Source organism: Peromyscus californicus, unplaced genomic scaffold (genome assembly GCF_007827085.1).
Source record: "Peromyscus californicus insignis strain IS unplaced genomic scaffold, ASM782708v3 Scaffold_2__1_contigs__length_46816999, whole genome shotgun sequence".
Taxonomy (NCBI): domain Eukaryota; kingdom Metazoa; phylum Chordata; class Mammalia; order Rodentia; family Cricetidae; genus Peromyscus; species Peromyscus californicus.
In genome coordinates, this window is record NW_026294540.1 from 39,020,333 (window position 1) to 39,043,552 (window position 23,220).

At 40.6% G+C, this 23,220-nt stretch overlaps 1 protein-coding gene across 6 annotated transcripts in view; it reads left to right on the forward strand.

Annotated features, from left to right (window-relative positions):
- Cdk8 (cyclin dependent kinase 8) overlaps window positions 1-23,220 on the forward strand; it is a 70,889-nt gene that overhangs the window by 13,959 nt on the left and 33,710 nt on the right. For 5 of the 6 annotated variants that reach the window (XM_052754492.1, XM_052754493.1, XM_052754491.1 and 2 more), the window contains exon 2: window positions 16,614-16,689. In XM_052754492.1, the coding sequence (XP_052610452.1) occupies window positions 16,614-16,689 (76 nt within the window). Of the gene's footprint in view, window positions 1-15,899; window positions 15,956-16,613; window positions 16,690-23,220 lie in introns of all 6 variants that reach the window. The other variant, XM_052754495.1, reaches the window with a different exon arrangement.

Consider the following 23,220-nt stretch of genomic DNA (forward strand, 5'->3'; position numbering starts at 1 on the left):
CTGCTTGGGTCACTCAAAGCAGATATGGAAAGATTTGTGAGTAGCTGGAACAGAATGATTGTAACAGAAAGTCCAATGCTGTGCTTCTGAGGAGGAAGATCTGCTGGGTCAGGAACTGTCCTACCCACTCACCCAATGGAGTGGCCAAGGTTTGTGCAGGTGTGCACTGTTCAGTCAGGGGAGTTATTGGTCCCCTACTAATGTACAGACCATTTAGGGGTGGGTGGATACAGGAGTGGGTGCACCTTGGTTTCAGGCGGTCCCAGGAGCATTATGTATACTATAGATGGATATGGAGCTAGAGCAGTATTCAGGTGAAAATGATTGCACCTGTCTCAAGGATGGACAGGGTGGAGTTTGCTGTGTACAGTTCCTGCCTGGAAGTAGTTATTAGGAGTAGAAATTGTTCCCCCAGATCAGCAGCCAGGTGTGGTCATGGAGAGGTGTTAGGGTGTTTGGTATTATGCCAGTTTGTGGCTTATCAGACCCAGGGAGCCGACTTTAATGGCAGGTACAGCAGAAGAGAGCATGATCCCATTTCCTCTTTGGTTCTGGGCCAGGCCATGTAGCATGAGCCAGCCTTATGAGCCCATCCAGTATGGAGAGCGATACAGTGGCCAGAGGTCAGAGTGCCAAGATTAAGTGACTGTCAGTGTGGCATAGCGGCCCAATATGTAGCCCTAAATAGGATAAGGTAATATCACCTCTCCAAGGCCCAGGGGACATTGTGTAGGAGGACAGAAAAAACAAAAACAAAAACAAAAAACAAACAAACAAACAAAAAAAACAGGAACTGAAGGAAGAGATACTAATATAGAACTATGTCTTCCAGGCATGAGATCTGCCATTGCAGTACATTAGTAGGGGACCAATAACTCCGCTGACTGAACAGTACACACCTGCACAAGACCTTTCCTTCATGGAAGGGGTCAGGTTACTCATGAGACTCTCCCCTCCCTGAGGAGCTGTAAATTACTTAGAATTGCTGTGGGAGCCACTACAGTGGTACATGCCTTTAATCCCACCTATTCAGTAGGCAGAGGCCAGCATAGTCTACATAGTGAGTTCAGGATGACCATGGCTACATAGAGAGACCCTGTCTCAAAAAAAGCAAACTAACCAAAACAAAACAGAACAATGCTGTGGGGAGGTACTTGTGTTGGTGGTGTAATTGCATGTAAGTTACCCATGCTCCTGTGAGTAACCCCAGTTAAACTTGTTGGTTTGCTTCGTTGGGACTTGGGTGGAATTATTCCTTTTATCTGTTGTTGCCCTTTCTATGTTACCTTTGGTGAATAAAAACTTTACAGGAAAAGTCATGCAATACATGGTTAGCTCTGAATTCAGAGCCAAGCAATGAAAAGAGTAATTACTTCCAGTTTTGGTTCTGTTACTGAAGCTAAACCTGTAGATTCCTTTTATTTATGTATATTTATTACATATTATTTAAAACCCACCTCACTTTTCAAACAGAATAGCTTTTGTTCTCCCTTCTAATTTATAAGAAGAATAATGTCCAGAAATAAAGAAACTAAATCCCTAATTCTGCTGTTGGACAGTTAATTTTGGTTGTCTTCCAAATTAACACTCACCATCACCTGCCCCACCCCTTCTCCCCGGTGTGTATTAGTAAAATCTATATAGTGCCTTATGTCTTTTTCATTAAAATACTTCCTTGGGCTGGTGAGATGGCTTAGGTGGTAGAGAGATTCCTAATTGTCCTCTGACCCCTATGCACATTCTAGGACATGCATGTGCACTGATAACACACAACACAAATTCACACATAATGTAAGAAATAATAAAATGGTAAATCCTTAAAAAGTATCCATTTTCATAAGCATGTAGTTCCCAATCATTTTTATTATTGCAGAATATTGCTATGTATGCATATAAGTATGTACTTAATTGTTTCTCTGATGATAGACATTTAAGTGGCCCTCAGAATTTAGCTCTTTCAGTTGGCAGTTGATGTCAATTAATACCCATGTAGTTCTTCAGTGTAATGTCATATTGTCTAGGTAGGAATTTAGATCAAAGGCTTTGAACAGTATATTTTTATTATTGAATGCAATTGGATTTTAAAAATTAATTTATTCTTTTAATAAAATATTCAAACAGTCCAGTAAGATACCCAGGGAAATCTTACCCCTTCCCCTCTTCTACTTTGGGTTTAATTTCACTCTACTGTTGCCTATGGCTCCTTGTGTGTTTGTGTGTAGAAGTATATATATGCAGTGGTAGACTTGAAACTTTAATGTGGTTGATATATTATGCACCCCAATAAACTTATCTGGGGGTCAGAGAACAGAACAGCCACTGTATTAAACATAGAGGTTAGGGCAGTGGTAGCACACGCCTTTAATCCTAGCCTTCTGGAGACACTGATCCATCCATACTGCTGTGAGTTCAAAGCAACACTGGAAATTGCCAGGCATGGTGACACACACCTTTAATCTCAGGAAGTGATGGCAGGAAGCGGAAAGGTATATAAGGCATGAGGACCAGGAACTAAGTTTGTTAAGCTTTTAAGCTTTCAGCAGCAGTTCAACTGAGATCCATTTGGATGAGGACTCAGAGGCTTCCAGTTTGAGGAAATAGGATCAGCTGAGAAGTTACCAAGGTGAGGTTAGCTGTGGCTTGTTCTGTTTCTCTGATCTTTCAGCGTTCACCCCAATACCTGGCTCTGGTTTTGTTTTTATTAATAAGACCTTCTAACAATTCATGCTACACTTTAATATTTTCTTCTTTTTAAACAGATTAATGCATACATTTGTTTAATAGTATTGCATGTTTGGACTTGTCCTCTTGGTAGGCTTAGCTGTCTGTGTGAGTATGTGGAACACATGTTTCATCAGCTCATTCTATTTCACAGATAAAATATTAATGTACTGGCCTGATCAAAATGCATTTGGGTTTTCATTATATAGCTACCAGAACTGTACTGAATTTATCTCCTCACCTGTCTCTGCATATAGCACACTTTGATGTAGAGGTGGAATTCCACAGGTGTTCACAACACCCCAGAAGGTGTTGGTGTGGGTGATATTTTTGGCAGGCTGCAGAGATTCCATCCATCAATGAAGAAACCTCCCTCGGTTGTATCCACAAAGTTAGACTTACTTTACCTTTCGTCAACACTTCCAGAGTCTGGTGACCTTGAACTTCTAGTCCCTACGTATTCTGACCCCTGTCAGAATTACAGGATTATACCACCATGACAAGTTCTTCATCACTGGGAATGAAACCAGTATTTAGTGCATGCTGGGCAAGCACTCCAACTTGGCACAGTTTTGGTCACATCAAAACCCCAAGAATAAGCCCCTCAAAAGTGGGTGTGTACAGAATACTGTTTGTGTCATGACCACATCAGTTGTGAAGTCAGACGTGTTGAGATGGTTCTTGTGGAGATTTTGTACTGGGCTTTGCTTTCCCACACCAGTGTCCATCTGTGTATTTTAGATTACTATTTGGGATAAAGAGCCATGTTGGTATCTAAACTTACTATCATTTCATTATTTTCACATCTTAGTTTGTATTTGCTTTCATCACATCTGATTCTGACGTCATACTGTTGCTACATATACTTCATTTCTGTCATAAATGATGGATACCCAAGTGGTTCACCTCCATCCATTTGTATTCACTGCTGACTCTTAGTTTCCTGACTCTTGGGTCATCTCTTTCTCCTCTTGCTTGGCTTTGGTTCTGCCCTCATTGTATGTGCCCAGTGATGACTTCCCTACTCAGTTCCCCCTTTCTCTGCTTTCGACTTGACCTTGTTCTTACCTCCTTTCCTAGTCGCATTTAGTGCTGGCCTTTCTTGCCTCCATAGAATGGGAACTCAAGCCCCTTCTGATGCTGGTGTAGTAGCTCAGCTGCTTGATAAGCAGAAAGTTTACTGTTTTTAAGGTGCTTCCGATGGTTTTTATAATTAAACTCTTGGTTAATGAACAAAAGTGGGTTTTGTTATGACATTTTGATACACATATAATTATTTAGCCCTACTACCGAGCTCTTTCATGCCTCCCTCCTTGTTGGTACCTTACTTCTCCTCAAAGAGGCCCACCTACTTTCATGACATATTTTCCATTTCTCCCCCACCCCCACCTCCCCCTCCCCGTAGCTGGAGAGTTTTTCTCCAGCTCCCGCCGCCAAGTCCCGCCAGTCTCAGAGCCCACTTATAAAATAAACACACAGACTCTTACATTATTTAAACTGCTTGGCCATTAGCTCAGGCCTATCATTGTCTAGCTCTTACTCTTATATTTAGCCCATTTCTATTAATCTTTATTTTGCCACATGGCTCGTGGCTTACCGGTACTTTACATCTTCCTTGTCCTGGCGGCGGCTCCAGCCAGTCTCCCTTTTCTTCCTCCTTCCTCAATTCTCCTCTCTCCTTGTCCCGCCTGTACTTCCTGCCTGGTCACTGGCCAATCAGTGTTTTATATAGAGCGATATCCACAGCACCCCCCCCCCCCCCCCCGCCGCCTCTTCCTTTAGATCTCTTCCGTCTCACACATCTCTTTTACTTCCATCTCCCCATCCCTTGTTTACTTTCCACATAGGAGAAAACGTGAGCTGTTTGAATATATGTCTTTCTGAGTCTGGCTTATTCACTTAGTATAACAATCTCTAGTTTCATCTGTTTTAGTGCAGATACAGTAAGTTCATTTTTCTACAAATGAATGAATTCTGTTGTGGATTTTCTTTACCCATTTAGCTGTTGATAAACACCTAAGCCTCACCTTGATACTGCCCTTTGGATGGGATTTTCAGTTGTAAAGGCTCAGCTTAGTGCTCTTAAGAGCTTGAGGTTTCAGCGCTGCCACATCCTAAACAAGCACAGTGCCAGTGGCGTTTGCTTGTGTTACACTGGTGACTACTCACTGAGGTCGGTGTGCTTGCTAGTCTCCCAGTAGAATGTACAACTACTTGCAGTTCCTTAATTATGGGTGCACCTTTTGGAATGTAATGTAATGCTGGCTACTAGTTTACTTTAAAGTATTTAAAACGTAGTTTTGCTTTTGTCACATTGTACTAAGCAGGAAGCTAAATCTTAGTTATTTTTATGGAGAAAATATCACCTGTAGAAGAAATGCTGCAAAGAAGCTATATATAGATATATTGCTCATGAAGCTTCTCTAGAGCTTTATTGAGATTTAATTCAGTAATACCCTGGAGTATGCAGTTTGATGCCTTTTCATATAGTCATAAAGCTGCAGCTATCACTGTGATCTAATTTTAGAGTGTTTTGCACCTTTCTCTCTCCTCTGCTCCAAAGAGGAAACCCTGGGCTGAGTTACTCCTATTTCCTCCAATCCTAGAGCTAGGTGACCCTCAGTCTACTTTTCTGTTTTTGGAATTGTTTATTCTCGACAACTTCATATCAACAGTACATGGTGTGGTGTCATGGCTGAAGACTTCTTGCCTGTGTAATGCTTATGAGGCCCTCTGTAAGAAGTGTGTGCTACATTTGTTCACTCTTTGACTCATTCATGAATAGTTCAGTTTCTCCTCCTTTGCTTTTCCTGACATCAGTCCCAAATAGGATGCTTACCCATTTGGCTTGTGCAAAACTAATTGCAGATTTTGTAGTGTTAAATTTCTTGTTTGATTCTGGAATATATTCCTTTTTGGGGGTTTATTTTTTTGGGGGGTGTTGAGACAGGGTTTCTCTGTGTAGTTTTGGTGCCTGTCCTGGATCTCGCTCTGTAGACCAGGCTGGCCTCAAACTCACAGAGATCCACCTGCCTCTGCCTTCCAAGTGCTGGGATTAAGGGTGTGTGCTGCCACTGCCTGGCCTGGAATACATTCTTAATAAATGTGATTATCTTATGTGTCACTTGAATGTACATTTGTCACTTTGTTCTTTTGCTAATGACATTATTCAGTGTTATATTTCTTTTATACTATGGACCTGATATTAGACCAAAAAAAAAAAATTCAACTGATTCCCCCCCCCCCCCTTTTTTTGTTTTTTGTTTTTTTGAGACAAGGTCTCTGTTTAGCCTTGACTGCCCTGGAACTCGATCTGTAGACCAGGCTTGGTCTCAAACTCACAGAGATCCTCCTGCCTCTGCCTCCTGAGTGCTGGGATTAAAGGTGCGTGCCACTATCACCTGGCTCAACTGATTTTCTTATTTGAGTTTAAAATGGGTCATACATCAGCAGAGACAACTGGCAACATCAGCAACTCATCTGGTCCAGGAACTGCTAAGGAACACACAGTGCAGTGCTGGGTGAAGAAACTTCACGGGGAAGAGGAGTGCCCTGAAGATGAAGAACACCGTGGCAGCTGTCAGAAGCTGACAATAACCAAGTGAGAGCAGCCACTAGAGCCGATGCTCTTACAGCTACCAAAGGAGCCAAAGAACTCGCCTTGTGCCTGCCACTCAACAGTCAGTCGGCATTTGAAGCAAATTGGGAAAGTGGAAAAGCTTGATAAATAGTTGCCTCATGGGCTAAGTGAAAATCAAAACCATTATCATTTTAAACTACTGTCCTTTCTTACTCTACACAACAATGAACCTGTTCTCTTGATTGTGATGTATGACAAAAAGTGGATTATATACAACCACTAGTGACTGCTCAGTGATTGGACTGAGAAGAAACTGCAAAGCATGTCCCAGAGCCACATTTACACCCAAAGAGGGTCTGGTTATGGTTTGGTGGTCTGCTGCTGATCTGATCATCCCAGCATTATCATTACATCTGACGAGAATGCTCAGCAGATCAGTGAGATGCACTGAAAACGGCACCGTGTAATCTGCATTGTCCACAGAAAGGGTTGAGTCTTTTCCGTGATAATGCCCAGGAGACTGCACCTTCCATAACCAATATTTCAGAAGGTAAAAGAATTGAGCTATGAAGAAAAGCCTCTCTACCATATTCACCTGATTTCTCTCCAACCAACCACTGCTCAATCATCTAAGTAACTGCAGGATAAATACTTTTGTAGCCAGGAGGATGCAGGAAATACTTCCATCAGTCCTTCAAATCTTGAAGTATGGATTAAAATTTTTTAAATTACATTTTCTTCTGTGTGTTGTGTGTGTGAGAGTAACTTGTGTGGTCCTACCCACTCAGTTTTATAATAAAATGTCAGGAACCATCATTATACCTAGAACCATTTGACCTTAATGAGTTATAAATACAGAATAAGCACAAGAAGTTCTGCCAAGCCTGTTGGTAGGAGTTTTGCCTTTGAACACTGATGAGCCCAGACCTGTGATGTACTCTATTTTACATTTATTCCTTTATTTGTTTATATGTCTACTTGTGTTTATCCATGAGGGCAGATTGCCCTTTGCGGGAACAGTCATCTCCTGGGAGCTAGTCTGTCCCCTCGAGCAATGGAGGACTTGTTTGGACCATGTTGTGGAACCAAACTGAGAAAAGATAAAAAGAGACTACGTCTTGGCTAAGCCACTTAATAGTGTATGTCTCTCGCCTTTTGTCCCAGTTTTAAGTTAAGTCCAAAGACTGCCTTTTTATCCTAAAGATGGACTCAGGGTTATTTGATCTGTCTTCCTGCTCCCTCAGCATGGCTGCATCCATTCAATCTCTTTGTTTCTCTCCATTACTTGTCTTTTTAATTAGTGTGTTGGGACAGGTGGCAAACCTTAGCCTGTAGAGCTGCTGGAGCTGGGGGCTTTCCCCTTAAAACTCAGTTCCACTATGATCTAAAAGGAATTTGGGCTACTTTAGCAGTTTTAATTTATATGAGCATTTATAATCCACTTTGGTATCACATAATATAAAAAGGTAAGTACATGTGGGTAACACATATACATTGTATTGTATTAGTTACTTTCCTGTTGCCTTAATAAAATAGATGGTAAAAGCATCTTAAGAGAAGAAGGGGGAAGGGTTTGTTTAATTTGAGGTTACAGATCATCATGTCAAGGAAGTGTAGAGGAGCAGGAGCTCCTGATAGTGTCTCTTTAGTATCAATAAGAGTAATAAATCACCTCTAGATATATATATACCCATTCTCTTGTCCTCAGCTAAGATCTGTTTTTGTGTGTTACAAAACGAGCTTCCACGAAGGATCCATAAATCCTGCCTTGATGAAGATGGGAATCACCTTTCTATGACCAACAGAAATTTGCCGTTTATGAAAACCACTTTGCAGTTGAGTTTGGCTCCCTGGAAAACAGGTTCATTACAAAAGCAGCTGGGTAGCTCACAAAGGAAAATGTATGCACGATGATCTCTTTGAAATCATCTCCAAGGTTCTGTTGGTGAATTTTATTGTGAGGCTGTAAAAAGGTGGAAACTCACCTGAGTATGTTTAAGAACTGGGACCTAGGAGATAAGTCACCACCACAGAATACAAGGGAAAGAGATTAGAACACAAAGACAACTTCTCCTCCTTTTCCTACAGTGCTCTGTATTGTCTCAAAGACTGCTAGCCAGAAGCCATGACCAGCTGTAACTGGGAGCACAGAAGTGTGAACTAAATAAACCACCATCCCCTGGAACTGTGTGCTAAGCTAGACTTTGATCTTCATCAAGTTCTCCAGGCTCCAGTGTCTTACTGTATAACACAGAACCAGAACCCAGTAATACTGGTGATACAGACGTTAGACTAACAGTCTTGTATCCTTGGTAGACAGTATTTGGCCAGGCCTTCTTGACTTGTGTGGAGTCCGTAATTGAAGATAAAACTCCTAATATTGTTAGCCTGTACTACCTCTTAATTGGAGTGTGACTGAACCTCAGAAAGTCTTGATCTTTAGACTACAGGGGTTCAAGGCCCTTTATATACTTGACAAATAGTAGTCTCAGAATTCTCCCAGTTCTTCCCACTTTTTTTTTTTTTTTTTTTTTTTTTTTTTGGTTTTTTCGAGACAGGGTTTCTCTGTGTAGCTTTGCGCCTTTCCTGGAACTCACTTGGTAGTCCAGGCTGGCCTCGAACTCACAGAGATCCGCCTGGCTCTGCCTCCCGAGTGCTGGGATTAAAGGCGTGCGCCACCACCGCCCGGCTCTTTCCACTTTTCTTGAATATTGGAGGTGCTTTGCAAAAGGTAGGATCACCTTTCAGGCTAGGAACACAAAATTGGTTAAGCGCTCCTCTTTCCCCCCTTCCCATTTCTGTTTAGACAAGGTCTCACTGTGCCACATAGGCCAGTCTCAAAACTCTGAATTTTCCTGCCCAACCTCTTTAGTTTAGGCCTTGCATCCCACATCCCCAGCCAGTAGGTCAGTGGTTTTTTTGTTTTGTTTTTTACAATTTCCTGTTTGAGCTGTAGATTTTTTGTTGTTGTTGTCCAGCAACAAAATACTTAAGTTTAACAGAAGAATAAAGAAAATAGTAACCAGGACACACTAAAAACACATGGGGGGGGCGGGGGAGTAGTTACATGAAAGCATTAAGTTGTCTTGGGAAAAACCTTGACATTTGGGCTCTTGTCAGAGTGGCCTTTATTATTTTGCTTTTTGAAACAGGGTTTCTTTGTTTTGCTCTGGCTGTCCTAGAACTCACTCTGTAGACCAGGCTGGCCTTGAACTCACCTGCCTCTGCCTCCCAAGTGCTGGGACTAACGTCATGTGCCACCAATGCCCACAGACCTTCATTATCTTAATCATGGATTATGCTTAAGAGAGATGAGACCTGGAACAGGTTGTTTCTTTGTTGTTGTTGTTGTTGTTGTTGTTTTTTCTCGAGACAGGGTTTCTCCGTGTAGTTTTGGTGCCTTTGTAGACCAGGCTGACCTTGAACTCACAGAGATCTGCCTACCTCTGCCTCCTGAGTGCGGGGATTAAAGGTGTGCACCACCACTGCCCGGCCTGGAGTAGTTTTATTAAAAAGTTTTCCTTGTAATATTGATGGATGAAGTCATCTATGAATCTCTCTACCAGAGTATATACATTTTTCTTTCTTTTTTTTTTTTTTTTTTTTTTTTCCTAAAGCTTTTTGAGACAGGGTTTCTCTGTGTAGCTTTGGAGCCTGTCCTGGAACTCGCTCTTGTAGACCAGGATGACCTCAAACTCAGAGATCTGCCTGCCTCTGCCTCCTGAGTGCTGGGATCAAAGGGGTGTGCCACCACTGCCCGGCTCAGAGTATATAATTTTAACACATTTTTTTTTTTTCAGATTCAACTTCTAAACCACTGGTGCCATAAAAGGACCCTCCCTGAGATCACCAGATGCTGTTTTTTTGTAATGCTAGGGACCAGACTCTGGGCTTCCTAGACAAGTGCTTTGCTACTAGACTATAGACTTAGCCCTCTAAAAACCTTACTTGGTTTTTAAATTAGGACCCATCAACAACCAACCCGGTGTGAATTTTCTAGTGTTTCTGGTGTTTATTTAGGGCATAGATTATCAGCACTAGTTTCTTCCTTTTTAGGAAGTAGAAGAGTAGCATGGATCAACAAACTTTCCATGAAGAAAGCCAGAGAAGAAACGTTTAGATATGATGGGTCACATGTAGTCTCAGTTTTTGTGGTATGTAGGGTGAATAGGTGGGTATATTTTAAGCCATTTGTTTAAAAATATAAAAATCTACATAGCTTGTGGACAGTATATTAATGGGCCGTGGACTGAATTTGGTTCTTGAACACTACCTCGATGTATTAGCATCTCTAGAGGAACAAAACTGATAGGATGAAAAAAAACAGAATTTATTAAGGCAGCTGAAGTTAAAGTATTACGATAGCAGTTTCACACCTGCGATTGAGAACCCAGTAGTTTTTTGGTCCTTGGGGCTTGGTGTCTCAGTGGTTAGAGTCGTCGCACAGTGGCTGTCTCACTGGGAAGGCTGAGAACCCAGTAGTTGGCTCATTCCACAAGGCTAGGGTGCCTCAGCAGTCCCAATCCGGCCTCAGAAGGATCCTGGAGAACCCCAGGTCTTAAGTCAACAATAGAAATACTGGTTCTGAAATCAGAGACAGTAGCAGCAGCCGCTGCAGTGTAAATCAACACTCTGACAGGGAGGGCCATGCTTGAAAAATGAAAGTCAAATGATCTTCCTTCTTCCATGGTCCTTCTTTATGAGGGCTACTGTAAGAAGCCCACACTTGGGGTGGGTCTTTCCATATCAGTAAAGGCAAACAGGACAGTTCTTCAGTTGAGGCTCCTACTCAGAGGATGCTGACTTGTGGCAAGTCAATTTTAAGATCAGCCATCAGAGCCAGGCGGATCTCTGTGGGTTCGAGGCCAGCCTGGTCTACAGAGTGAGATCCAGGACAGGCACCAGAACTACACAGAGAAACTGTGTCTTGAAAAACCAAAACAAAACAAAGCAAAAAAAGATCAACCATCACATTTGCTGCCCCATGACACATTATTATAGCATGAATGGAAATACAAGAGAGATAAAAACCATGGTATATTATATGAGGGAAGCTTCCTTGCTGAGTGTTTTCTTCAGTGAGCAACAAAATATTGTACAATATGAATGACCTTGAAGTTTAAAAACCTGTAAACCAGACTTCAAGAGATGCCTCAGTGGTTAAGAATGTTTACTGTTCTTCCAGAGGACCTGAATTCAGTTTCCAGAACCTACATCAGGCATCTTACATCTACCTGCAACCCCACTTCCAGAGGATCTGATGCCTTTTTCTGGTTGGGCACCTGCAGCCATGTGGCATATATGTGTACATACACATAACTAAAAATAAAATATAATTTTAAAAAAGACCTTGAAACCAAGTCAATAGAAGCCTCATTAGTTGGGTGTACTCTGACTTTCTCAGAAGAAATGGGTAGTGGTTATTGGACCCCGTGTCATGAAGCTTTTGATCTCTGGTTTCCATGAAGCAATGCCAAAACGTATGAGTAGCTGGAAATTCTTAAGATAACTAGATAAGTTCTATTGGTGAAATCATTAAGGCCACTCCATGTAGTTAAAAGGGAGGTTTATTAGTGGCATAACTTACAAATGAAGGGATAGGTAGGTCGCAGGGTCTGGGGAAGATGTAACGCAGTCCAGCGGTGTTCTCTGGAGAACTCTGCTAGGTCTACCTCTAGTGTCCAGGGTCCAGGAACTAAGAGAGGGCGGCACATCCGGATCTCGGGTCTTCAGGGCCCTCTCTTGGCCCCGCCTTGTAGGCGTGATAGTTACCGAAGCCTCAATGGGGGTTGGAACTTCCAGATCAAAGCTGGAATGGCTACCCACTACAAAGTTCAGAGAAGGAAGCTGCTGAATTCTCATTTTAAATTGGACCCAGCAAACAGACTTGGATATCAAGAACTTGGTTAAGCCCTCTAATACCCATTATGGGATGATGGCAACCTTCTGCCTCTGATGGTCAGTGAATCTTTGTTATTATCTCTTAGTTATGTGTACTGGGCATATACCGTCTCAAATTGCCTCATGTCTTCTCTGAGCTAAGGTAGGAAAGTACTCGAGTGTGAGGGTCTGCCTATTCCTGTTTTCAGACAACATCATCTGATGGTCCACTGGAGTAGATGCCGCAGATTATGATTCTGCTCCAGGACTTGCCGAAAACATGAAGGGTGCTTATGGAAAATCTCAGAGCAGGGCTGTCCTGAGGAACTGCTCACTCCCCTAAGGGAGATCTCATTAAAGAAGATAATCGGAAAATACATGCAACCTTCAGCGTTCAGGAGATGGTATAGATAGAATGTATGAGGGTCAGGCATCGTGCTTATAACTTGTAATCTCCGTACTTAAGAGATTGGAACAGGAGGATTGCTCAGAGATTGAGGCCAGTCCAAGCTCCATAGTGAGTTTAGGACAGTATGAACAACCGTGAGGTCTGTCTCCACAAACAAAAACATTGGGTTTGGGGTCTACAGGTCAGCAGGGATACAGAGGCAGAGATACAGTCTGTTTACAACTCTGAGATCCTGAGTCCTCCTGAGCCCTTTCCATTGTCTGTGCAGTGTTCCTGTTAGCGTCTACTGCCAGGGGGTGTGGCCTAAAGCCGGCAGGTGTTTGGATTGTCTTAACAAATGTACAATTATCAGTAGATCTTTTTCCTTCAGGACAAAGTTGCAGAAAAGAAGCTGCAACTACAAATATTGACTTGATTAGAACTTCAGTGATGTGAAGAGGTTGGAATATTGCAAGTCCAAAGCCAAAGTTATCTTAGGCTACCTTTAGCCTTCTACCCGGAGCCATTTATTGCCTACCTCAGTGTGTGACCTCACAGGCACTTGGCTTCTACAAACCTAAGAGTGTTTTCAGACAGCATCAGGTGTCTCTAGAGCAGAGATTCCCCAGCTTTGCAGTGACCCAGCTCTCTGATGTTTCCACCAGTGTATTTTAAAACTACCTTGGTTTATGATTTGATTTGTTCTCTTATATAAAACTTCATGGAACTGATTTGGAGTTGGACTGACACTCAGGGTAACATGAGTCCGTGTTTCCAGGACACAGTCACTCATGTTTGGTTCTAGAATAAACTGTCTCTTACTCTCTTTGAGGTGAGAGTTGTGTTTTTACCTCCATGCCCCCTTTGTTTACAAAAAGTCTGATTTTATTTAGATAAAGACATCCATAAACAATGTCCAAATTAGGTATGGCCTACTTATGTGACCTTGGAGATTTTAAGGAGAGAAACACTAGAAGAACATTTACGGTGGTGATTTGTTTTGCACTGTAGATCCCCCTTCCACAATCAAGTTACCCAATTTATAACATCACAAAGTATGGAAGACTGTTACTCTGTTAAGTCCTTGAGGATGGTGAAGTGAGGAATGTCTTGGGGTTATTAGCAGGCCACTAAGTAGTTTGTTGACCATCAGTGGTAATTTCCTAGTGTTGTCAGCCAGTATTTACAAAGTTGTTCCTTAGTGCTTCTTTTTTTTTAGACATTTCTTATGTGATCTAGAATTAAAGGAGCATTGAGGTCATCGAGTCACCTTTCTCCATCACCTACATTTTCCTCTATAGCTTTTTAGCTAATGCTAAGTATTGTTTGCCTCGGTATGGCGTGGGTATCTAACTGTTAGACTAGTAAGGCCGTCAGTGGCTTGCTCAGATTTTGTTCAGTGAGGAGGCTCTGTTGGCAGCCAGTGGGAAGCCAGTTTCCAATCTGGATTTCCCTTGCATGTGGAATGCTGTATTTTTAGCTTTAATTACTTCACAGAAAGTAACAAGAAAGCTTTGCTTCATCTGCTTCAGGAGCTCCTGCGTACTGTCCAAGAGTGTTGTCAGCACTGCCCTGAGATCCTCAATAAACTGCAGCACTGAATTAGAGTATTGCAGTTCACAGAGAGGGGAGTGGGTCTTGGCCTTCCAAAAGCTACACACAAAATCTATAGCTTTTCTAAACCTCTTTGATTGCCTAGAAAAATCAAGATTTTTCAGGTAACCTGTGGGTTTTTCCTATTTTTTAACTAATTTCTTGTATTTGAATTTTCTATACATGAACTAATTAATAAAGATGTGGCAGCTATAGATTATATATTTCTAACACTTTAATTATTTTGGAGGGGAACAGATAAGGAAATTGAGAACAAACAAAATTGTGGAGTTGTGCTGGTGTGTGTGTGTGTGTGTGTGTGTGTGTAAGTGTAAGGAATATTCTGTTGTATGTCATTATAGTTGATCATTCTTTATTTGTACACAGAACTTCAGTTCCATACCACATCTGAGGAGGAGAGCCCTCGGGTTTTTTATTGTTGTTTGTTTGGTTTTTCAAGACAGGGTTTCTCCATGTAGCCTGGAACTCACTCTGTAGTCCAGGCTGGCCTTGAACTCACAGAGATCCAACTGCCTCTGCCTCAAAGTGCTGGGATTAAAGGTGTGCACCACCACTGCCTGCCTAGAGTCCTCCCTCAGTTTTTTATAATCTCTCACAGTTTGGAATTAGTCCAAGACTTGCTCCACAACTGGCATTGAGAACCAAGTTCTCCAAATTCATGTTTGTTTCGAAAATGTTCATTGCTGGTCCCCACTAGGCACTTAAGAAGTTCCTAAGTGTTAGATGTTGCATGCAGTTAATCTTTGGACAACACAAGGGCTGAGTATAGCGCCTTCTTCTGTACTTGACAGGGTTTCTCTGTGTAGCTTTGCACCTTTCCTGGAACTCACTGAGTAGTCCAGGCTGGCCTCGAGATCCACCTACCTCTGCCTCTCAGTGCTGGGATTAAAGGCATGTGCCACCACCAGGCCAAGTATAACTTTTGACTCCCAGCAATAGTAAGAGATGGCTGTCCAATATTATAATAGTGCCCTGTAAGGTAATTTTATGTACTTGGAGGCTTATCCTATATATTCAGTCATTTACATTTTTCCCAGCTTCAAGTATTACCATGTTAAAAAAAAGTCTGTTTGTTTAAGCTTATATAAAATTTGTTTTTGTTTTTGTTCTTTTTTTTTTTTTTTGACAGTTTCTCTGTGTAGCTCTGGCTATCCTAGAATTAACTGTAGACCAGGCTGGCCTCCAACTCATCTTCTACCTTGAAAATGCAGAATATATTGTATAATATTTAATCAGTTACTACCCTGCATATAAATGTGTCTAGCAGACTTACCTTGGTCCCAGTGTGTTTATTTTTATGTCTTATTTTGGACTTTGAAAAACCATTTAGAATTAGTGAGTATTAAAGTACAGAATATCTTTCTTATATTATGAGGCCTATGGAGCTTTTACTATGAAGTATGTTGTAAAATCTATTATCATAAAACAATTCCCATGGTAAATACTGTCATAATTGAATAATTGAGATTTGTGTACCTGAGGATTTGGTAGAAATATGTTGTAAAAGAAAAATGTAAGTTTTAAAAATAACTTAAAAGAATAAAACATTAAGTGACCTTAACTTTTTTTTTTAACAAGGGGTTGATTCAATCAGTCCCTCACTGTACGCTCCCCACCCCGCTGCATTTCCTGTTAAGGTATGACTTTATGTTCAGTTTAATAAAAGTCATCAAAGTGGGATATTCTTCAACTTTTCTGTTTCTTGGTCTTCTTCAGGGTCCTCAGGAAAATAAAGGGCATCAGAGTCCCCAAAGCCTGAGCCATCCCCCCAGGTAGATGATACTTCTGAGAAGTCTTTGCTTGGGTCTTTGTCAGAGTCACCCCTGGATTAAGTCAGAAAACCTTTGGATTTACACTTGGCCTGTTGTAGCACTGGCATTGTGTGATAGCAGATTAGTTACCAAGACAGTAGATAACACAACTGTAATAGGTTGAACCCTGGTGTGTTCCCAGGCTTTAGAACAGTTCTTGGTACATAATACTTAGAAATAGGTGCTAAGAGAATGTCTCTTAAAGGTGCTTGGGTGTGACCTAAGTTATACACCATAAGAATATGATTATAATGGGTTTTGTCTTTAAAGTTACAACCATTTTGTGAATTAGTGGTATATCTTGACTTTTCTAATCCTTTGACATGGAAACTGGTTTTAGAAATCAAGCTTTATTTCATAATTAGAAGGAAACTTGTCTCTAGGAATCCGGAGAGCGATGTCTGACTCTGTCCTCACAAGTAACTGGAGTCCCAGACAAGGCTTTGCATTCTGGTGTTAACACCCCTCCACAAGTAATTGCCTTGACCTACATATCTAAGATGATTTTCCTGACTGATGTTGGTGTTAAGCACATGTTTTTATTTTTATGTAGTACTTAATATTAAAGTGCATGTAAACATAGAGCTACCTGTATATTAAAATAATTTTGTTTTTACAGGAAGGACGATAAAGACTACGCTTTAAAACAAATAGAAGGAACTGGAATCTCTATGTCAGCATGCAGAGAAATAGCAGTAAGTGAAGTTCTTGTTATTACCATATCAGCTGACATAAGAGTATGCAGGTCTCTGCTGTATTTTCCATCATATGAATTGAAAGCTGATAAATATTTTTCTAAACAAGTGTTCACAGAAAAAAAATTTTAAGGAGAAGTAAAGATGTCATGAAGTTCTTGCAATGTGCACATTTATTTATTTGGGGTAAAATTAATTTCAGTTGTTTATATGAACACCCTCCTCCAATAAATATCACTAATTTTTAAAGTTCCTGTTGTTACTTAATTCTGGTCAATGACAGTTTTTATATAAAGCCATGGCAGGAGTGGGATTGATGTCTTCACGTACACCAGTTAAAATTGAGGTTCTGTTGTTTTCTTATCGCTGTGTCCATTTTTCTTTTGGAAACACAGCTTTCCGTGTGGTAATTAGAATCTCCTTACTCCAGAGGAAGCATTCTCATGTTAATACAGTTAGTAGTTATGCATACACTTAAACTAAACATTGCATCTCTGAGATTGCGTTTTTACTCTTATAAAGCTGTGGCTCTGAGCTATTGAGATGGCTCTGTAGGTAACGGTGCTTACTGCCAAGCTATGTGACCTGAGTTCATTCAGTCCCCAAACCTGCGTGGTAGAGTAAGAGGACCAGTTCCACTGATTTCCTTCTGACCTTCATAAAAATGCTGTGATGCAAACACATGCACAATGACAACAAATTTATTATTATTATTACTTTTATTATTTCTTTTATGTGTTGGGTTTTTTTTTTGAGACAGGGTTTCTCTGTGTAGCTTTGGTACCTGTCCTGGAACTCGCTCTGTAGATCAGGCTGGCCTCGAACTCACAGAGATCCGCCTGGCTCTGCCTCCTGAGTGCTGGGATTAAAGGCTCGCACCACCACAGCCTGGCTGATAATAAATTTTTAAAAAACTGTGGTTCCAAATGTATGTTTCCTGACTCTATAGTCAGACCTTCATGGGTATGTATCCCAGCCTCTGCCTGTGTTATTGCTTTAGTTTTCCTGTCCGTACATAAATGTGACTACTATAATCTAGAAATACTCATTTAAATAATCACACAGTTCATAGATTCATGCTAATGTTTCTTCAAAGGATGGTCATTTGACAAGACATTAAAGTAGGAAAAATGAAGAAACATAAATTTGAGTCTCTGAGTCTGAGTATTTTTACACTACTGGGAAAAGAGACTCATAAAACTTAACAGTATAAATTAGTGAGCCTGGTGTTGTGATAGAAATATATGGGAAAAGGAAAGAATGCTTGTTGAGTAGACAGTTGGCAAGGGATTTATCTTCATGGTGTCTTCAGGACCTAGCCATTTCTCTTGAGCAACCCAGAGCATGGCAATTGTAGCAGGCCTTCTTCTGGGGCCATGAAACAGCACCCAAATAAAGACACAGAGACTTATTATTAGTTATCAGTGCTCAGTCTTAGTTTAGGCTTGTCCCACTAGCTCTTATTTTAACCTGTTTCTCTTCATCGGAGTTTTGCCTTGGTGCTTTTTACCTTTCTTTCATTCTATATGTCCTACTTTGTGTCTGGCTGCCTAGCTGGCCCCAGGCGGTTCCCTCCCTCCCTCCCTCCCTCCCTCCCTCCCTCCCTTCCTTCTTCCTCTCCCCTCTCTCCCCTCCCTCCTCTTCCCTCCCCTCTCCAGCTCCTCCTATCTCTCTACTGCCTAGCTATTAGCTGTTCAGCTTTTTTTTTTTTTTTTTAGACCAATCAGGTTCCTTAGCCAGTCAATGCAACACATCTTTATATCATTAACAAAGGCAGCATAAACAAATGTAACACACCTTTACATAGTTAAAGTAATATTCCAAAACAGGCAATAGCCTATATCATTTTGGAGACACACACACACACACACACACACACACACACACACACACACACACACACACACACCCCGAGCACTGGGAGGAGCTTAATCTACTCAAGTAGAGTCACTCCATTAAATAGGGTTTTTAAAATTATATTTTCATGGATAGTATTTTATTACAGCTAACAAATAATTTGTACACATTTATGTATTTTAACCATACATCTGAGCATCATGAACATAACATTTCAAATGTGAGACTGAAATTTACATTGATCAACTTAGAAGATTAGTTTTGGACTATTTAATTTGACCTTTAATTGCTTATCCAGAGTCCAAAGGGCATAGGCAAATGGCTATAACTGTTTTAATTATATTCTTTAATAAAACTAAAACAAAGGTTTCTATATGGCTTTTTTTATGCAACCTTAGTTTTGGTTAATCCTTCCCTCTATGTCCTGCCACTGTGGCTGGCAGTAGATGCTGGCTCAGACCATCCCCAATTTTTTTCTAAAAATATACAGATGCTACATCACTATAAGGAGCACAGAGGGCCCCCCAGTGGTCACAAACCTTTGGGACAGCCCTCAGCATGCCAACAAGAGACCTAGAAATATACAAACTCCAAGCAGTGCTCCAGACACCAAACAAGCCTAGCTAGTGGGCAGCAGTGGCTACTTGTCCACAGCAGCTGTGGAAGGACCGAGGCACTTTCAGCTATGCTCGGCTCCCAGGGTGGAGGCAAGTGTCTCCATCAGTGAATTTCCTACAGATGTGGCTCTGAGAACCTTAAGAGAATTTTACGGTGGAATCAACATGGAACAGTGGAGGAGTACGCAGCGGAAACCAAAACCAATCTCCAGCTAGTTCATTGGGGCAGTTAGCAAGTGGATCATGTGGACTTTGGAGAAGCAGCTGACAGCGAGCGGTAAACCATCTAGATCCTTTTGTTTCCCTAATTGTGTCCAGCCACTCGTTCCAGTGTGACTTCTAAGGTATTTTTCCATGTTCGGTGAATTTCAGTTAACTGTTTTTTCCCCACTCTTTCTTTAATGATTTTTTTTTTAATTTTATGTGCCATGGTGTTTTGCCTGCATTTATGTCTGTACGAGGGTGTCCAGTCACATTGAGTTGGATTACAGAAAGTTGTGAGCTGCCATGTGGGTGCTGGGAATTGAACCTGGGTCCTCTGGTAGAGTGAGTAGCCATCTCTCCAGCCCAATTTTTCCCACTCTTGACTCTTAAGATAAGATATTTATATATCAGTGATAGTTCATTAAGCTCTATTCTACTTACACAGGTCAGTCTTAACAAACTAAAATTCATTAAAGAAGTTAGGCTAATTAGGACTAATGGTGAAAATAAAGTGACTGGAAGGGACAAGGGGAGTTTTTAGTGCTGATAATGTTTGGGGTCTTTTTTGATCTGGGTTTGGTCCCAAGAGTTTAATATGTGAGAATTCACTGATTTTGACATTTGTGGTTTGTGTATTTATTTGTTCCATGGTATGTGTATAGTCAGTCAAAGGACAGCCTGCAAGAGTAGGTTCTCTCTACTGTGTAGGACCCAGGAATCACCTTCTGAGCCATCTCGTGACCATGCATTTATTTATTTTTTATTACTTTTTAAAAGTTTACTGGCAATTAAATAAAAACATCACATTAAAATTAATCACATCCAAAGTCTATACAACTTAATTAACTTATATATAGTTGGAATTGGCATTTAAAAAAGAAATTGTGAAGCTTCACATTATATTTTATACTCACTAACAAATGTATTTTACATATTTATCTACCACCAAACAAATGACAAAATGGTTTTTTTGTTTGTTTTTTAAAGACAGGGTCACTATGCAGCCATGGTTATCTTGAAACTTGCTATTTAGACCAGGCTGACCTCAAAACTCTGCCTCCTAAGTGCTGGTACTAAAGGATTGTACCAACATGCCCAGCTACAAAATGTTTTTGTAGATAAACTCAATTGAATTTTGGATCTAATGTGCTCATGCTTACCTATATCTCAATAAATGTAAATGCATTTACACATAAAGAAATCAAGTTAAGGCCAGGCGGCGTTGGCACACGCCTTTAATCCCAGCCCTGGGAGGCAGAGCCAGGCCGATGTCTGTGAGTTTGAGGCCAGCCTGATCTACACAGAGAGATCCAGGACAGGCACCAAAACTACACAGAGAAACCCTGTCTCGAAAAAAAGAAAGAAATCAAGTTATTCTACATTTTAACTTGGGGAGGAATTTTTAATGCAGTCCATTTATAACTTCCCTTTTGTGACTTTTCTCTATTTTGGATAAAGAAATCTTCCTGGATCAGAAGATTCAAGGACTGTCTAAGTACGGTCTGTTTCTGTACCGTCTATACCACTGTCGTCGTCTAGTCTGCCGCCGGTACTACCAGATTAGAGACCATCGGCAGGGCAAAGCCGTTAGCGTTATCTTTTGTTGGGGTTATTTGGGCTATTTAAGGTCCTTTGTTGATACATCATCCATCCAGCCATATGTGTGTGTGTGTGTGTGTGTGTGTATGTATATTTAGTTAGTTAGTTGGCTAGTCCATTCAATTTCTTTTTTTTTCTTTTCTTTTCTTTTCTTTTCTTTTCTTTTTTTTTTTTTTGGTTTTTCGAGACAGGGTTTCTCTGTGTAGCTTTGCGCCTGTCCTGGAACTCACTTGGTAGCCCAGGCTGGCCTCGAACTCACAGAGATCCACCTGGCTCTGTCTCCCGAGTACTGGGATTAAAGGCGTGCGCCACCACCGCCCGGCCCATTCAATTTCTAAAGACTGCCTTCTGGAATTATGATTTAGATCAATAAATCATACTTTGATTGAGAGAATTGATACCTTAATATTGTAACTTTAAAGTTAATGGAAAGGCATACTTTGCATTTTATAAGATGTCTTTTAATATTTTATTTTTTACAGACCTTAAAGACTTTATATACCTCTGTTAATTTCATCCTTCATACTGAAATGGAATTATTTTAAATTGTGATTTTCAGGGTTTTTTTCCTGCTGTATTCTAAAGTAGAATTACTTTTCTTTGTTATCTCTTATATTGTATAACCCTTTCTAAATTCCCTAGGATGTTTTTGGTGGTTCCTTTGGGCCTTCTAGTAGGATGGCTACACTTTCCTCCATCTCTGCGCTTTTCCCTTTTCCTTTTCCCATCATGCTTTCGTGCAGGCTAGGCGCTCACAGAATACTCAGTGCTGATAGGAGTCGGCAGCTTTCACTCTCAGGCCATCTTGAGGGGAGTGTTTTCAGTTTCACCATTTTGTGTGATGTTAGCTCTGGACTTTCCATAGCTGCCATCAGTTGAGCCTAGAAAAAATCCTTTTCATACAGGTTTCTGGAGGAATTTTCCATTATCATACTGTTTCATCACATGCTTTCTTCCACGTATACTTAAGTGACCATATTGTCTCCCTTATGTTAAATTGATAAATTATACTCATTTCCTTGAATTTATTGATTCATTCCTGAGGCAGCCCATGTTATATTTTACGTTGATGGATTTAAGTGGCATATACATCATTAAGGACTTTTAATCTGACTTTGTGGGATGCTGGCTTATCCTGTCCTTTCTTATACAGTGTTTCTGTCAGGTTGTGATACTGAGATTGTTACAACTTTGCTTATGAAGTAGGGTGTTATTTTTCATCCTCTGTTTTCTGATATTAGCATTTAATTGGTATTTCTTCTTAAGCATTTAATAGAATTTACCCACCAGTTTATTTCCTTGATAGAGTTCTTGAGATTTTACACTTCTGTCATTGAGTGTGAGTTACTAGTGTGGAGTTGTTCGCACGCTTCCTGCTGCTCCTTACAAGTGCCGCTTCTCCAGCCACCCTGTCACCTCTTCATGAGCGTTTGCTTCATCTGCTCTCCTCTTATCTCTTCTCCTTGGGCCTGTGTTTCTTCACTTTGCTGACTAGAACCTTGCTCCATTGGCTTTTTAGCTATTCTTTCCTACTATAAGTATTTAAAAATATAAATCCCTACAAACTATGTTTTATTTTCATGACACAAATTGTGTTGTGTTTATTTTTTTATTATTTAGTACAAGATATTTTCAGTTCTCTTTTATCCATTATTTAGAAGTCTGTTACTTAATTTATACGTCATGAGGCTTTTCTGGATACATTATCATTGTTTGCTGCTGTTTATTTTCTTTGTGTTGAGAGAAAAAGACTTTCAGAGATACATACTGAAATACTGATTGGTAAATGTAGTTCAAATAAGTCAAGAGGAAGAGAAGAATGAACTTGAATGTAGATAAAAAGAACTGAGCGGCAGGCTTCACTTAGGGACCTTGTGTAACAAAAGGTAAAGGAGAGGAATTTCATCTTTGTTTTACCTGCTTTCTGCCTTCTATAAACCCTCTCTGACTCCTGTTACTAACCTGCACACACTTGGTTTGGTTCTTTTGTTGTTGTGTTTTGTTTGTTTGGGTTTTTTGGTTTGTTGTTTTGTTTTGTTTTTAGACAGAGTTTCTCTGTGTAACAGCCCTGGCTGTCCTGGAACTCACTCTGTAGACCAGACTGGCCTCGAACCCACAGAGATCAGCCTGCCTCTGCCTCTCAAGTGCTGGAATTAAAGACATGAACTCCCACCTTTCGGCTCATTCTGGTTCTTTAATAATATTTATTACAAATAAAAATATTTTTTTTCTATATATATATATTTTTTGGAGC